At 45.2% G+C, this 16496-nt stretch overlaps 3 protein-coding genes across 5 annotated transcripts in view; 2 read left to right on the top strand and 1 right to left on the bottom strand.

The window, feature by feature from the left end:
- The window catches only part of RABGAP1 (RAB GTPase activating protein 1), a 74301-nt gene extending 68539 nt beyond the window's left edge, over positions 1-5762 (bottom strand). Inside the window, exon 1 of one of the 2 annotated variants that reach the window (XM_050907738.1) lies at positions 5717-5762. The gene's annotated coding sequence lies outside the window, so the exon portion shown is untranslated. Of the gene's footprint in view, positions 1-1874; positions 1916-5716 lie in introns of those variants that run through there. The other variant, XM_050907739.1, reaches the window with a different exon arrangement.
- A 236-nt stretch (positions 5763-5998) lies between these two features.
- ZBTB26 (zinc finger and BTB domain containing 26) lies at positions 5999-10418 on the top strand. Of its 2 annotated transcripts, XM_050907994.1 has the most exons (3): positions 5999-6017; positions 6283-6363; positions 8701-10418. In XM_050907994.1, the coding sequence occupies exon 3, from the start codon at positions 8711-8713 to the stop codon at positions 10025-10027; it is 1317 nt and encodes a 438-aa protein (XP_050763951.1). In that variant the 5' UTR covers positions 5999-6017; positions 6283-6363; positions 8701-8710; the 3' UTR covers positions 10028-10418. The 2 variants fall into 2 exon arrangements, with proteins under 2 accessions (XP_050763951.1, XP_050763952.1); XM_050907995.1 differs by lacking the exons at positions 5999-6017; positions 6283-6363 and adding an exon at positions 7729-7816.
- Positions 10419-14718: 4300 nt separating this feature from the next.
- On the top strand, positions 14719-16255 carry ZBTB6 (zinc finger and BTB domain containing 6). The gene has a single exon (XM_050907923.1). The coding sequence runs from the start codon at positions 14719-14721 to the stop codon at positions 16000-16002; it is 1284 nt and encodes a 427-aa protein (XP_050763880.1). The 3' UTR covers positions 16003-16255.
- The last annotated feature ends 241 nt before the right edge of the window (positions 16256-16496 follow it).

Genomic DNA, 16496 nt, shown 5'->3' with positions numbered 1-16496 from the left:
GTGTGTAAGAGGAGGAACAGCTGTGGGTTGTTCCTGAATAACAATATATCTATGATTATTGGGTTTCATTTTCAAAAGCATGTAAGGTATTTAGATATCCTTTTCAAAAACATTTTAAGATCCACTGACTTTCAATGAGAATTACTGGCTGAGAAATTCAGATATTTTAAAAAGTTTTACTTGCTCTGTGTCTATCTGGTAGTACTCGCATATGTCTTAAAGGTTGTGCAGAGTTCTCATTTTTAAAGAGGCTTTTGTTTAAAGAATTCATATTAAAACACTTCTATAGAAGTTCTCTATTGCACAGATCATCTGAAAATAACTAAATCAAATATATTGAAACACAGAATAAAAATAAGCTTCAAACATTTAATATCCCTTTGGCTTTACTGTTTTCATCCAAACAGTGCAAACTCATCTGCCACACTAAGACAGTATGAGTCAAAGAGCAGGCTTTGATCACAAGCAGCTGTAAAGATCATCTAGGCAAGGATCAATTTAGCAATTTATTTTGGTATAGTGCGTCTGTCTTGAAGTGTTAATTTCACCTATTTCCAAAGTGTTTTCAATCTGACACCTTTCACCAAGACTAACTTCAATTAAAGAAAAAGTATGCTGGTGCTTTTGTGTACTCCTTTTCTTAGTAGCGTGGTGTAAACAGACACCACGCTTGATCCTGGAGCACAGCTGGCTTAGCCTAACCCCTACAGCAGTTTCACAATACAGAATTGCAACAGCAGAAGGTCCCCATTAGCCCAACTTTGCCAACCTTACATTGAGCAAAAGTCTTACTGAAATTACACAAGATAAGAGAGCACAGGAAAGGGGACAATGTAGTAGACTACTGTAAGAAGCTTTTGTTTATTAGTGATGTATCAGCAAGCAAGGCTCAATTACCCAACCGCACTGGAATCAGCCACAGAGGTTCATCGGATTAATGCTCAAATAGTCAAGGTGCAAAAGCACAGTCTTAAAATACTACAAATGCTAAAATATTGCCTGATGTTAACCAAAATTTCCATATCCCCATACTTTGCTTTGCCTGCATTTTATTTCCTCTGTTTCTCGCTATCATTTTGTTCCATGCAGATTACCGCATGGATCATTTTACCTGAAGAAAACTCACAACGGCAGAATCAACAACAGAAAGCCTATGAGCTCGTTAAAATATGGGCCAGCCTAGAAGGGCACACATCAAAGACCAGCAGAGCAATTAAGTGTGGCAGGCTTATGACTCCTCTGGAATCAAAAAGCAAGAACAAACAACAGTGGTGACAGTGCTTTTTAGTAATACCTGCAACTTGTCTAAGAACTGAAGCTTTCTGTTCTCACAGTTTAGAGAGGTAGGAGAAAAGACCCCAGCCAAGTGCAGATCTCAAGTTTCAATGTTTCTCAGAAGAAGCCAACGTCTCATCCCTTACAAGGAAAGAGACTTCGGTTTGTTTCAACATAAATAAAATATGAGCTTTTGAATTCAGTGTAGTTTAGTTCCTGACACAAAACTACACCACAATAATGTAGTATTTGCCTGAAGGTGTCTTTACACCTCTACGGGAGACGGAGTGTCTAGGTAAAACGCATCCTAAGAGGCAAATTTTTAACAACTTATTTCTTTGCTCACCTGTGTAATTAAATGGGTATCCTGGCCTCTCCTCACAAAAAAGACCATTAGAAAAAGCTGCAAAATGAGAAAGTCAACACGGCTGGCTCTTGGGTCACTGCTTTCAGTTTTATTTAAAATTCTAATTCTCAATGCAATTCACCTTCACTGCTGTCGTTATACAATGCTACAATGCGAGTCCACGAATCAAACTATCTTTTTAAAAAATGTTCTTGTTTATCTTTAAGGCAACCAAACAACAGTAGCAACCTACCTGACTCTCTCTATCCAAGATAACGTGCAAAGGAACAGCAAAGACACCATTCACCATGATAAAATCTCAAACAACTGGAAAACAAACCTATCAAAGTTCAAGATTAGTTACAGAGATTTATAAAATATTTATCCTTTACTTTCCTATCCTCTCCCAAGTATTTGGCACCTGACTTGCAACTTGTGATCAAAATTTTCCTTGTAAGTACTGCCAGAATGAATTTAAAAGAGATTAAAGCAAACAGTATATAAAAAAAAAGAAAACCAGAAAACCTTCCATTTTACATTACTGTAAGAGACTGAGGCTTGAATGCCACCTTGAGACATGTGCAACAAGTGAAGCAAGGCACTTGTAACTATGGCTGGTCTCACTCCATTTCCAAGGGTACCGGTGTTTAGAACATCCACAGCCACACAAAAAGCCAGAGGGTGACCAGAAAAATCAATGTTTCAGCTGTGAACTTCTTGGACTGTTTAAAACAGCAGCTACCTTTAAGCCAACAGCAGATGTAGCACGCTTAGCACCAAATTTAGAGGGGAATACAACACAAAATATACTTAAGTTTTGGGTTTTCGGGGCAGAAAAGAGAATAAGCATGAGAACAGGTATGCAAACTAGAGAGGAAAAGAGATTTTTTTTTTCCCATTCATAACTTTCTCAGCTTTTGTACTTCAGCTGCAGTTCCTATAGTGATTCCACAAAGTTACAGTATATCTGATGAAGAATGCATCACATATAGAACACAGTAGGGCATTCTTGGGTGCAACAATGCAGCAATATTAACTAAATTACTGAAGAATGGTATTATTCAAGAAGCTACCTTGAGCAGCAAAGTCAGGAAGCTTGGCATGCAAAATAAGCTCATATCCTCTATCCCCTAAAATATAAAAACACTAAGTATAATGTTAAAAAACATGGAAAACAAGGAGGTAGCAGACAGCCGAGACACTGAGGTGACTGATCAATGCAAATTGATTCACTGAAAATAACATATTTTCTGTTTCTATTCCTCTGGCTTTCTGCATTGCTTAACAATAATATCCAGTACAGTTCAACTTAAACATATGAAGTTCTACTTCCCTAGTTTTCATCATTAGCTTCTTAGTGTGGGTGAAAAGTGGAATTTGTAGCAGAGTTCAGAAGCTTTACAATGCACTTTGCAAAGCTGTGTTGTGACAAATAAGCCAGCATTCTTTAGGACTCTTAGCTCTTTACAGTCTCTGACATCTGTGATTTTTTTACCTTCACAATTCACATAGTGTACACTTACTGTTTTAGAAATACACAGTGAGTCCTGAAAAAAGCCTGGAAAATGCTACAGCACAACGCCGTCGTTACAGGCGGTCATGCCAGGTGTTTCAGTCTGAGCAGCATCAGAAATGTAAGAGCAAAAGTGATGTCACATTGACAGACACGTGGGAAAGGAGCTGTGGTTTGACTTTTTCTGAGCACATACACACCGCCTGTATTTTACTGCAGCTTTGGGAAAAAAACACCATACAAGAACAATCAATCACTAGCAACCTTTTTCTTCTCACATATCACACGATTAGTCTGCATAATCGTATGTTTGATCCTTATCCACCTTCCCTGTGCAACACACACTCTCAAATGCAACAAGAGGTGTTTTGCACTCAAAATGAAGCAAGAAAGCCAGTGGAATACTGCATGTGAAAATAAAGATTTAAGATGACTAAAGAGAGTAATTAATAAAAAATAGCAACTACAATGCTAACTTTTCTGTTCATTTTAAAACACACTGACAGCCACAGATGTTCCCACTAACCTCAAGAGCCAGACAGAAAAAAAGATATCATTATTTGGAGATAATGCTGCCTCAAATTTCACCCCCCCTCCTCTTCTCAAGAGTGGAGAAGCACAGATCTCAGGAAGCTGAGTGAATCATTAGACATTGTATGCAAAACCAGGAACCAGACAAAACACAAGAGTTAAGCTATTGCAATCTTTGGTAATAATCCTTAACAGATTTGTACTTATTGCCAACACAATTTTGCTTTTAATCTTAATTTGAACTATCTGCTCAGAGGACAAAACTCTAATTTTAGGCTTTTGTAATAAGCAAATTCCCCAACCCCATAAACACGCGGCAGGTCCTGGGAAACCGTGGTTTATAAAAGAAGTGCTGACGCTGCCTTAGCTAGCCCATCACAAGAATGTCGCTGGAACGAATTAACTATGAACGGCTGGTTCATCCACGCTCCGCGGCTGACGCTCCATCGGCATCAGGCACATCTATGCGCTGTCTGCACGGGGGAGCCAGGACATGCAGGACACAACACAGGCAGGAGGCTGGGATAAAGGCAGTGCAGCCAGAGGCTAAACAAACTCTGAAGATGATGCTCTATATACTTCTGGAGTTCCTCTCTCATTAGGATTCAAACAGAAACAGAGAGTTGTGCTTACCAGACAAACATAGCACTTTAAAAATACACTGTGAAAGAACTGAAAAAAGGAGAGTTACAATTGGTGCATGCTACTAAAAGCTGTCTGCACTGGGATTTGGAAAACGAAAGGAAACCTCTATGCCACACTCCATTTGTTAATTTGTTTACTGTGTACACAAAAATAAGTTTGCTCAGGTCCTTGACCTTTTAATGTGAAGTAGAGGCCTTTAAAAAGAATACAGTGTTGCTCTAATTTAATCAACAAGGGGGAAGTCCATGCAGTTACACATTTTGTAACAAAGTAGCCAAAAATCTCAGAAACCCCATCAAGTTGTGTTTTAACAAAACCTGTAAGAGAATAAAATTGGGAATATAGATCAACCTGTATCTGTATAACAATACAGGTAAGCAGTACTTGATCTCCAACTTGTATTTAAGAAACAAACATGATCTTTTCCCTCTCTCCAAATGCTCTCCTGAGTATTTTTTCTCCTTCTCCTCCTCTCCCCCAAAATGCCTTCAACAGGCAAAACTACACAGACGAAAACCACAAAGTCTACTTCTACCAGTTCGATTTTCACTTAATTTTTGCTGATGCGTGTTTTTAAACCAGCTTAGCACAGTCTGTTTGTTTATATTTCATTTTCGTCCCTAACTGACACAATCAGCCCTTAAAAATTATCCTTTGGGGATGTTTTAGTGAAACAAACATGTCCTTGCCAACAGGAAGGAAAAAAAAAAACCAAAAACCGAGAAACACCGAGGTTACGGTACATAAACCAAATAAAGATGTCTGGACACAACGAAATGCCACATTTTAGGATCCACCTGGAAGCAACAGGCAACAACCGACACAGCCAGGCCACGGACAGGGAAAGCAGCCGCCTGGCCCGTAAATCAGCGTCGGTCCCAAAGGAGCCCAGCGCAGCCCGGGACAGGACGGCCCCGCCGCGGGAGTGAAACCCGGCGGCTCCGGTACGCGCCCAGAGGGGTCCCGGGAACAGTGATGGGTTTCCAGGCTGGCAGGGCTTGAGGAGGGAGGCGGGTCCCCCCGTCCCCCCCCCCACTCGGAGCCAGGGGAGCTAGCGAGGACGGGCCCAGCCCGGCGCCCTCCCCGGGACTCGGCCCGGGGACCCGGCAGCGCCCGGCCCTGTGCCAGCCGGGGTGACCTCACGGCCCCACTCCCGCCGCCATCCGCGCCTGCTGCCGGGCGGCTCCGCGCCGAGGCCGCGGCCCCCGGCCCCCCACCAGGCGGAGGGGGCTAGGGGTGGGACGGAACCGCGCCAGGAGGGAGACACGGCCCGGGGGGCACGGGAGGGACGCGCCGGTAACGGGGGCGCAGGAGGGCCCCCGGCTCCCGCACAGCCTCTCGCCGGTCAGGCGAGGGCGAGCGGCGGTGAAGCGCCGGAGCGGCGGCGGGGCAGCGCTCGCACGCACCTGGCAGGCACCGCAGGAGCGGGCCGGAGCCGCCGGCAGGAGAGGGGCGGCCCGAGAGGCGGAGGGACGGGGCGGACGAGACCCCGCCGGCAGCGCGAGCCCCACCTACCCCGGCCGCCGCCGCCGCTGCCGCCGCCTCCCGGTGCCGGGCCTGGGCCGCCGCTGCCGCCCACCACGTGACCGGGCGGAGGGGGCGGGCGCCCCGCCAGGCGCTTCCGGGTGCGGGGCGGAGGGCGCGCGAGCGCTTCCGGCGGCCGAACAATGCGGTTCCGAGTCGCCGTCCTGGGCTGCGGCGGCGGCTGTAGGTCCCGGCGGGCTGGCGGGGCGCGGGCGGCGGCCCCGGAGCGGGGTCCGGAGCGGGCTGTGGCTCCCGCTCCCCCCCCCGCCACCGCCGCCACCGCCTCCGCCGCGGGCCGGGTTCGGAGGGCGGCCCGGCCCGGCCGGGGGCGCGGCGGGTCGCGGGGCCGCCCGGGGGGCGCGGCTGGCGGCCGGGCCCGGCCCGGCGCTGGGGCGGCGCGACCCCAGGCCCGGGCGGCGGCTCACGGCGGCTCTCCTCCCCTCTCTAGGTCCATAGCCGGAGGCCGCGGCGTGCGCTGCGGTAGGAGCGGCCGCGGGTGCCAGCGGGGGGACGCGGCCCGACGCTACAGGTACCTGCCCCTTCCCTCCCGTCCGCGGGGCCGGGGAGCGGGGCGGCGGGGCCGGGCCCGGCCGGTGCGGGCGCAGACAGCGGCCTCCCCGGCTTTTGCAAAGGACTCCGCGTTTGGGCGTTGTTTTGAAAAGCTGCGCGGGCTCTCGGTTGGGCTGCCCTGGAACATCGTTTTCCCGGTTATCGGGAAGTACGTGCTCAGGAGCCGGTGGCCATCTGCCGTCGGTGAAAGCCGAGGAAGCCAAGCAGAAGTTGGGCTTGGTCTGCCGCCCTCCCGAGAAAGAGGGTTTGGGGTTCATTTGATGGCTTTTTTTTCTTTTTTTCTGGAGATGAGTAGTAGTGGAAACCGAACGTGTGTGAAGGCAAGTCACTTCTTTTCTGTTTCCAGTTTCTCATGATGTGACTCTTGTAATCTGCCTGAGGAACGCTGCGCGGCTGGAATAGTTGTGTCTGGTTAACAGCACAATATAGTGTTACCTTGCCATGGACACTTTAACTGCATTTATATTGTAGTATTCCCGTGTGGAAAAAACAGGCTCACAAGTAGACTTCCTTCATCGCTTCCAAGAGAAAACACCAAAAGAAGCCATTCGATAATGCCTGAAATTCACTGAAGATACTTCACGATGATCTGTTGCTACCGTTTATATTTGCCAAAGGCTATTGCCTCATAAAATTAAACTTTTTGCCCTAGAAATGGGGACGAGTCAGGCAGCACTGAAGGCAGCATGACTAAGAGACTGGCGGCTCTACTTTCTGTAGATTCAGCAGAACTGGTTGTACTGCAGAATGACGCTACCCCTGTCTCCAAACTTTGTGGTCCCTTGTTTCTGAAGGCTTTTGAAATCCTTTTCTAATTTTCGCACACCATACACTGGAAGATATACTTGATGGGCTCGAGTAGTGAGGAGGTCACGTCTCCGAATGATGTCTGATCAGCGAATTGAAACAACCCTGATTATCAACAGATAGTTCTAAAAATGTTCTTCTTTGAACCCTTGTCTTGTGTGTTCATTCATTTACACTAGGCATGACTCCATTTCCTGTTGTGTACACTGAGCTGGTATTTCATGCCCCAAGAGAGCAGTATCTGCTTTTATCTATAAACTTCAAAGTTTCCTTTCAAGCTTTATGTGGTGTTTGTCATAGTTGTGAGGTGTAAGTTTTGCTTTGTTTTGTTATTTTATCTCACCAAATCTTGCATCATTTAGTCTCCTGTGATTTCTTCATTTCCTGCAATCCCAGTTCTCTGGCAGGATGGCGTGAACAGTGTTTCGAGAATCAGTGTAGTCTTATAAATTCTTAAAAGAACTGTTGAAAGACAAAAGATTGATACTTGTTTTATGGAAGATCCACTGTTCTTCATTCCAAACACTATCAAACAAGAACAAACTTCCTAGAGGAGTGATCTTCCAAAGAAGACGACAAGAAACAAGACTTCCTACATTCCCCAGGTATTCAAAACACGGAGCCTAGAAGGCATGATTTATATAATGAGGGGCCATATGGAAGATTTTTTTTTCTGTGATCTTTTAAAAAAAAAAAAATCAAAACAACACACAGCAAACCAACCCCCGCAAAAAAACTTAAAAGACAATCTAAAACGATGCGTTAAACCCAGTGCTGCAGATATCGCAAAGCTTGCGTAGTCCTTCCTGCTAAAAGACCAGCTTGTCGAAATTACAGTTACTGCCAATGAGACGTGTCCTACATCAATATTCCTGCAAATTGTGGAGTGTCCTAGAGGAACTGTAGCCATTGCTCTTGGACTGTAACTCTTATGAGCAGTATATGATAGATGCAGAAGGTTAAGAGGGATGTTTGTATGTCTGGCAAGTGCCGGGTTCTGTCTCACCTTGAATTCACTTGTTACAAAAGCTATTTAGGCATAAAAGGAAATCGAGAACCAAAAGCTAAAGGAACGTCATCGTGACTTGGTAAAGACAAAATCTCTGAGGAGTTTTAATGTGGAAGCAAACCTTAACAAGAGCTAAGGCTGCTAAAAATACTTCCATGGTTTCCCTTTAAATTCCAGACAAGTAGTGTGGAAAACATCTTAACTCTTTAGGATACTGCTTCAGGAGAATTTCTGTCCTATCACCTGTACTTTATATTCAAGCTGCATTAAATTAAAAAAAGGTAAAAGATATTGTAAGGCGAGGTGTAAACCTGATTTTTTTTTTTTTTACTTTTAACTTGTAATGGACTTTAGTATTTATCTGGGATAAAACATCTGATTAAACACACACTTTATATTATTTCTTTAAACGCTTCTAACTTGCATTTTAGAAAACAAAAAAGTTCTCACTTGGTTTCTTTTCTTGCTGCTTTTCCTTAGGTGTGCCAAAATGTCAGAAAGATCAGATATTCTTCACTTCAAGTTTGACAATTATGGGGATTCGATGTTACAGAAAATGAACAAACTGAGGGAAGAAAACAAATTCTGTGATGTTGTGGTCCATATAGATGACGTTGAAGTTCACGGGCATAAAATTGTATTTGCTGCTGGCTCTCCCTTTTTAAGAGATCAGTTCTTACTAAATGACTCCAGAGATGTAAAAATCTCTATACTACAGAGTTCGGAAGTGGGGAGGCAGCTGCTTCTATCCTGTTACAGTGGCATTCTGGAGTTTCCTGAAATGGAACTGGTAAACTACTTGACTGCTGCAAGCTTTCTGCAGATGAGCCACATTGTTGAACGATGTACACAGGCCCTCTGGAAGTTTATAAAACCGAAGCAGCCGTTGGAGAGCAAGGAGTGTGAACAGCAAAGTGACTCCTCTGAGCTGAAGGAACATCAAGGAGACGACGACTCTCTGCAGCAAGATTCACCTTGTATTCAACCTTCAGAAGACAGTATGGACATGGAGGATAGTGATATTCAGATCATCAAAGTGGAGTCCATTGGGGAGGTAACAGAAGTTAGGAATAAGAAGGATCAGAACCAGTTTATTTCTTCTGAACAAACTGCACTGCATTCCTCAGAGCCTCAACACTTTCTTATCAACTCCACTGTTGAAAACAGAGCAAGTGAAATAGAGCAAAACCACCTCCACAACTATGCCCTTTCATATGCTGGCAGTGATAACATCATTCTGGCCTCTAAAGATATGTTTGGGCCTAACAACCGAGGTATAGACAAAGGCCTCCAGTGGCACCATCAGTGTCCAAAGTGCACAAGAGTATTTCGGCATCTGGAGAACTATGCTAATCACTTAAAGATGCATAAACTATTTATGTGTCTCCTCTGTGGCAAGACATTCACTCAGAAAGGCAATCTCCACCGGCACATGAGAGTGCACGCAGGCATCAAACCGTTCCAATGTAAGATCTGTGGGAAAACGTTCTCTCAGAAATGTTCCTTACAGGACCACCTCAACCTGCACAGTGGGGACAAGCCCCATAAGTGTAACTACTGTGACATGGTTTTTGCGCATAAACCCGTTCTGAGGAAACATCTCAAACAGCTACACGGTAAAAATAGCTTTGACAATGCCAATGAAAGAAACGTTCAAGACATAACAGTGGACTTCGATTCATTCACATGTAGCGCTGCTACAGACAGTAAGGTCTGTCAGCAAGCTGATGCAAGCCAGGTACTGGATGCAGGGAAGCTGCCTCAGGCTGTGCTCAGTTTAAGAAATGATAGTACCTGTGTCAATTAAGCAATTAAAAACAGCCCTTTGTAGGGATCGTGACTGAGAAGAGCAAACAGTTGGTTTGGGCTCTTACCTAAACTAGTGGTATGCCCTGAAAGGCTACGGATGGATGGATGGATGGCGGGTTGGATTGCAAAACCTGGCAGGTCTTCAGCCATCGTTCTTAGTCTTACTTGATATTTTCTGTGAATAGCAATCTTCCTTCAGGTTTCTGTCTGTGTCTCTACTGTGGATTATGGGGTTAATTGTTTCATTTCTCTCTGATTAGGAGACTCAAGACTAACACCTTTTGAAAGACTGTTGCTGTGGGCTGCAAGTAAACCATCTGCTGTACAGTTAGAGGCCTCTCTGTGTCTGGGCAGATGGAGGAAAGAGCAAAGAGGACAAGTCTGTGAGATAACCCAATTTTTTTTTTTTTTTTTTTTAAAAGCACTGGATAACTGAAAGCACTCCATGTAGTTAAATTTTAACTTACCTCTTAAAATTATCTTTCTCTGATCTTACCCCTAGACCCCTACAGTTGAAATGAAGTATTTTTTGTGTCACTTTTTTGCCCTTTCTAAACTATTTCAAGAAACTTCTGCTGCCAGTCAACACTATCTTAAAAGCTCTCAGGGTTTTTAACCTCGACATGCATTATGAAAAGATAAAACCCTACATGATTTGGCAGGGCTAGCTGATCGTTGCATAGAACTGTTCAAAATGACAATAAATTGCAGCTCTGGAATGTGAGAGGCCAGTGCCTGGAGTGCAAGTATGACCTATTTCTTATGCTGTCATACCTAGGATTTTTAAAGGGTACTTACCAGTGTATGTACTGAGACAAGCTAAACACTTCAAAACTAAAAACTATCATCCATCTTCCATAAATTTTGCATCGCATAAGCCACAACAGTTGTTGGTTTTAGAGCAAAGCTGGAGTGGAGAAATACTGCTTTTTGACACTGTGAAAAGAATCCGTTTTAAAAGCTGCAATGTATAATAACTCCATGCTTTGCCTTTTTTTTTTTTTTTGCTCTCCCCCCCCCCCCCCCCCCCTTAGTTCTTGTATATCTCTCCTTGATATCTAATAAGGGCCACGTGTCAGTTAACTTGAAAAAAGAAACAAAAATACCTGCCATAAGAACATTAACAACAAAGTTTTTTGATTTCTTAGACATTCAAAGAATACTTTTTTTTTTTAAGTGACCTGCATAGTTCATGACCGTTAGTGTTTTACAGAGCCTAGGATGAGGTATAGGTAGCACAATTTCCGTAGGTTAATATATCAGCTATTGACTGTACTCAGCAATACCTCTTGTATACCGCCTTAAACATGAAATGTAGTGGGAATGGTGTGTTAATTGGGATTCTGGGATTGTACCGTATTGCTTCTCAAAAGTGCCGTGGAATTATCCGCATCCCAATCAGGCTGAAAGAAACTAATTTATCTGAGGAACACCATTCCCAGTAGAACAGCACTCTTACTACATTAAAGTGTAGCATAGACTAATAATCAAATGGCTGATCCTCAGTAGAGAACTGCTGTTTGTATTTGGAATAAGTATTTCTTCCAATGCAGCTCTTTTCCACAAGGTTTGCCGTGAGGCTGAGATTATGCTTCCTACCTAATAGTAGTACTGTTTGTGTGTTTGAGTGAGGGGGTGAGGGTGAAAGGCTGCTATTGTATGGTTAAAAATGCTAAACAGGTATGACCAAAGGTGTGTTAGAGCAAAAAATGTTGTGTATGTAATTATCAAAAGTTGGTCTTGATCTTCGGATATGTGTGTGTAGAAGCCAGGATTTCCTTACGCAGACATTACACTGATGGATGATAAAAAGCGTTAATGTTGCAGAACGTTTTCAGAAATCCACATACTTTCAAGTAGAAAAGCAAGGTGATTCTGTGAATCAGTTTTTGCAATTGAGTTCTTAAACTACTGTACTTGACTGTTACATGAACTATTACATGGACAGCTATGAAGTAAGCAATGGAAGTGGAGTCAGGGCATTGCATCTTTCAAGTTGTAGCAAATATATTTAGGCCTAAAATCTAACTATTTGGAACTTTTTAAAATTATTGTTCAGGTTCCTGGGGCAGAAAATAGGTTTGCATGGGAAGAAAAACTGTTTTTCCTCTTAAAGCCACCCGCTTTCAGAATCATTTTGAGCTAAAACTGACCGTGACAGTTGCATCTGACACTTGCATTCTGTCTTCAGGCAGAATCTTCTGTATTGTTCAAACATTTTGATAAAATATTATTCACTATATGGAAACAAGTTACAGCGCTAACGTCAAAACGAAGATAGACATGGAGAATAAGAGCTTGCAGAGCCAGGTCAACGTGCTGTAAGGGATAAGTGAACAACCTAACCAGATATGAATATGGACACGATAAAGAAAATGGTCTTCTGCCAGAGAAAGGAATAAAACTGTACAAATGCTAGAAAAAGTGGCAGCAAAATGGACAATATTGAAAGCTTTGTCTATCTGGGAAGTTTTTTTTGTGGAATTATGAAGCTGCAATGTTACTGTAAGGAGAATACAGCTTGCTGAAGTAGCCGTGGGTGACCTGAAGCTGATACGAAGAGACAAGGGGTTTCCTAAGAAACAAAAAAATTATTTGGTCAAGATATATAGGTTTGCAGTCCATCCTGTGCTGTGGTGATGTCAACGTCTGAGAAGGCTGAGACTGCTGGCCGTTCAGTTAAAAGGTTGCTTGTGGTCATCTGGTGAGACCATGGCAGAAATAAATAGGAAAAAGCAGAAATGCAGAAGACTGCTTCTTCAGTGAAAATGGACGCATCTATTGGATGAAAAGTGACTTCTTACTAATGTCTGTGCTTTCGGTGTGGCAAAAGGGTGCAGATTTATGCAGGAGACGGCTGCGTGACTCCAGAAACACTGGAGATCTAAGAGGGCAATACACTGATGGCACAGTGCAAAGTGCACCGGTGGTAGAGTTCATCTAAGATTTGCCCCTATATGGAACAGACAAGTGAAGAGTATAGAAGAGGTATTAGAAAAGAAAAATCTGGCTAATGCTTCTTCTCTGAATTACAGATTAAAATGGAGTGAGAATTATTATAAATGGAATATACAGAGGCAGCTCGATTATAGAATAAGATGAACTTAATTGTCCATGTATGTAAAATGTTGTCTTCATTGCAATGTTCCGATTAGTGAAAGACTAGATCCATTGGTTGTTGCTACTGATGCTGCATATTCAGATGAGGACTATGGCAGTTATCATAATCTGTGTGTTAATGTGTAGAATACTATTTGCTGGTAAGTGGATAGTCTCACAACTTAATGTGCTGTACAACTTCCTGCATATCCTAAAAATAACTGAAGTTTATTACAAAAATATTTTAATAAGTCCTTGAATATATTAGGATTTTTTTTTATGTTGGCATTTTATTTATTTATTTTATATAGAAGAAGAAAATCTTAGAACTCTTAGGTTTACCAGAGGTTTAGGCTCACCGCTTTTCTGAGTGGTGGTAGCTTGTGTAGCATGTGTTCCTGCAGCATATGGTGGTGCTGCACAGCCTCCTGTATAGATCAGGGATGAGTCTTTCCTTAATTTATTTTTCTTTTAGAAGACATGTTTTGCAAGTTAGTAACGGATAAAATTGAAGTGTCAGTCTTTTTCTCCCCTAGCTTTTTGGCAAAACTTAAGATAGCTGCCGCTGAACTTTTGTTGAAATAACTTAAATATTAATTGTGTGGGGCTGATTTTGGTTCTGGAGTCATTGGGAGGAGTGAAGGCGAGGAGGGAGAATCAAAATGTGATACAAACTGAAACTGTTGAGAGAATTCTGAAGTCACGTTAAATCTTGATTTTTAAAAACAAAGTGGGGAAAATAGTCGGCCCTCCTGACTTGGTGAGGGTTGAGAAGGCAGGATGGACTTTTTTCCTTTGAGATTGTATAATCGACGGACTGAGCACTAGCTACCTCTTCAGTGACTGGGCAAAAGTCTTACACTACGTATTATTACCAAAGCAGGCGGGTCGGTGGCTGTCGGATAGTTTCCTCCCCGCTGCGGGGCCGGGCCGGTGGCCGGGGAGAAGCCAGCCGCCTGGCCCGGCGGCGGCGTTCGGGGGGGCCGGCGGTGCGCCTTTCCCTCGGCGTGTTCTCGCTGATGGCGCCTGCCCCCGCGGCGGGGCGAGGAGGAACCCCCGGGGCAGCTGCTCTCCGAGATGCCTTACGGGGGCTGCGGCCCGGGACGCTCCGGGCCCCACACGTTGCTACCTCTACCGGACGTTTGGCGAGGCGCGCCCCGTTGCCGGTGCGGTGTCCCCCGGCGGCAGCCGCTGTAGCAGTGCCAAGTCTTCTAATAAACGTGCTGCTAACTCTGTCTCCCGCCGCCTCTCATTTCCCGCCGCGGTAACGGCGCCCGGGGGGCGGGCGGGCGGCCGCGCTGGAGCCGCTTCCGGCGCCGCTGCCGGAAGTGGGCGGGCGGGGCGTGGGGGGAGCGCTTCCGGGGCGCTGCGGCACCGGCTGCGGAGCACGCACCGGCTGCAGGGACCGGCCGGGCCGCGGCCGGTGAGTGGGGCGGAGGGAGGGAGGGTGGACGGACGGACGGCTCCGCGGGGCTCCTCAGCCGCCGCGGCGGGGAGCGAGGCCGCGGCTGGGCCCTGCCGGCGGGGGTGGCCTGGGCTCGGCGTGACTCTCTCCGGCGGTGCCGGTGCCTCCCCCGCAGGAGCGGCGCCATGGCTGCGGACTCGGAGGTGCTGCACTTCCAGTTCGAGCAGCAGGGGGATGCCGTGCTGCAGAAGATGAACCTCCTGCGGCAGCAGAACCTCTTCTGCGACGTCTCCATTTACATCAACGACACGGAGTTCCAGGGGCACAAGGTGATCTTCGCCGCCTGCTCCACCTTCATGAGGGATCAGTTTCTGCTCAATCAGTCGAAGCAGGTGCGGATCACCATCCTGCAGAGCGCCGAGGTGGGCAGAAAGCTGCTGCTGTCTTGTTACACGGGCGCTCTGGAAGTCAAAAAGAAGGAGCTGCTGAAATACCTCACCGCCGCGAGTTATCTCCAGATGGTTCACATCGTGGAGAAGTGTACCGAAGCTTTGTCGAAATACTTGGAAATCGACGCTTCCATGGAGAACGGTAGTCGGGCTGCAGAGAGGTGTCATTCCTCGGACGCTGAACTGAGAAACGGGGATGAGGTTTTAGATAAAGATTGTGAAATAATTGAGATCTCTGAAGACAGCCCAGTGAACGTAGAATACCCTGTGAAACAGGAGAAGGGGGACGTCTCGCGGCCTGTGGTGCAGAGCTTGATCTCGGAAAGAAAGGACACAAAAACCCCAGAAATATCAACGGTTGAAATCGGATATAAGGATGATGAAATCTGTATCTTCAGAATGGATTCTATGAGCGTAGCGAATGTCGAAAATGATCATTTTCCTCAGCCTTGCACTTCCTCTAAAACAAATTTGTATTTTCCAGAAACCCAGCACTCCTTGATAAATTCTACAGTTGAAAGCAGAAATACAGAAATGTCAGGAAATCACTTTCAGGCTTTTGTCAGTGACAATCCAGAAGGAACTTCTAGTCTGATGAATGGGTTCCAGAGCCTGGATGATTCTGGCAGTTCATGGCGGCACCAGTGTCCGAAGTGTCCGAGGGGATTTCTGCATCTTGAGAACTATCTTAGACATCTAAAAATGCACAAACTCTTCTTGTGTTTGCAGTGTGGCAAAACGTTTACGCAAAAAAAGAATCTCAACAGACACATCCGGGGGCACATGGGCATCCGCCCCTTCCAGTGCATGGTGTGCTTGAAGACCTTCACTGCCAAAAGCACGCTTCAGGATCACCTGAATATACACAGCGGTGACAGGCCCTACAAGTGTCATTGTTGCGACATGGACTTTAAACACAAGTCTGCTCTTAAAAAGCATTTAACTTCTGTTCATGGAAGGAGTAGCAGCGAAAAACCAAACCTGAACACTATTACAAAAGTTAAAATAGACTATGATTAATAGATGGGTGGTTGTGGAGCCAGGCTCCACAAAAAGCTCCTGCCTAGTGAAATTCTAGATGAAATTCTAGATACAGATCCCCACGTAATGGCGAGAAGCACAAATATGTGACTGGTGATCAAAAACAGGCCTTGCGAGCAGCAAACTTGCCTGCTGCATTAAGGTTGCTGTTGCTGTAAGTGCGAAAAAGGTGTTTGCTAGTTGAAAGTAAACTGCAAAATACGGGAAATTATTTCATGTTTCTCTTCTGTTATTCTGGACGCATTCTGATTCCACCATCACCACCACCCCCCAGTTATGTTTTACACTCCCCTGTTTCAAGGGCAGGCACTGCCGATTTTCAGGCTATTACTAATATTGCAATAAGCTGAAGCCTGAGCCGTGATGTTCCTGATCTGTAACAGCTAAGGAAAGGGGATGTTTGTATTTATTCAGCAAGTCAGTCCTTCCCACCCAGTTCATGTATCATTTATGGTGAAATCATCTCCTTACTT

Source organism: Gymnogyps californianus, chromosome 18, assembly GCF_018139145.2.
Source record: "Gymnogyps californianus isolate 813 chromosome 18, ASM1813914v2, whole genome shotgun sequence".
In the NCBI taxonomy this organism is placed as follows: Eukaryota; Metazoa; Chordata; class Aves; order Accipitriformes; family Cathartidae; genus Gymnogyps; species Gymnogyps californianus.
Note: the sequence above shows the minus strand (reverse complement) of the source record. Positions and strands in the feature narration are given on the sequence as shown.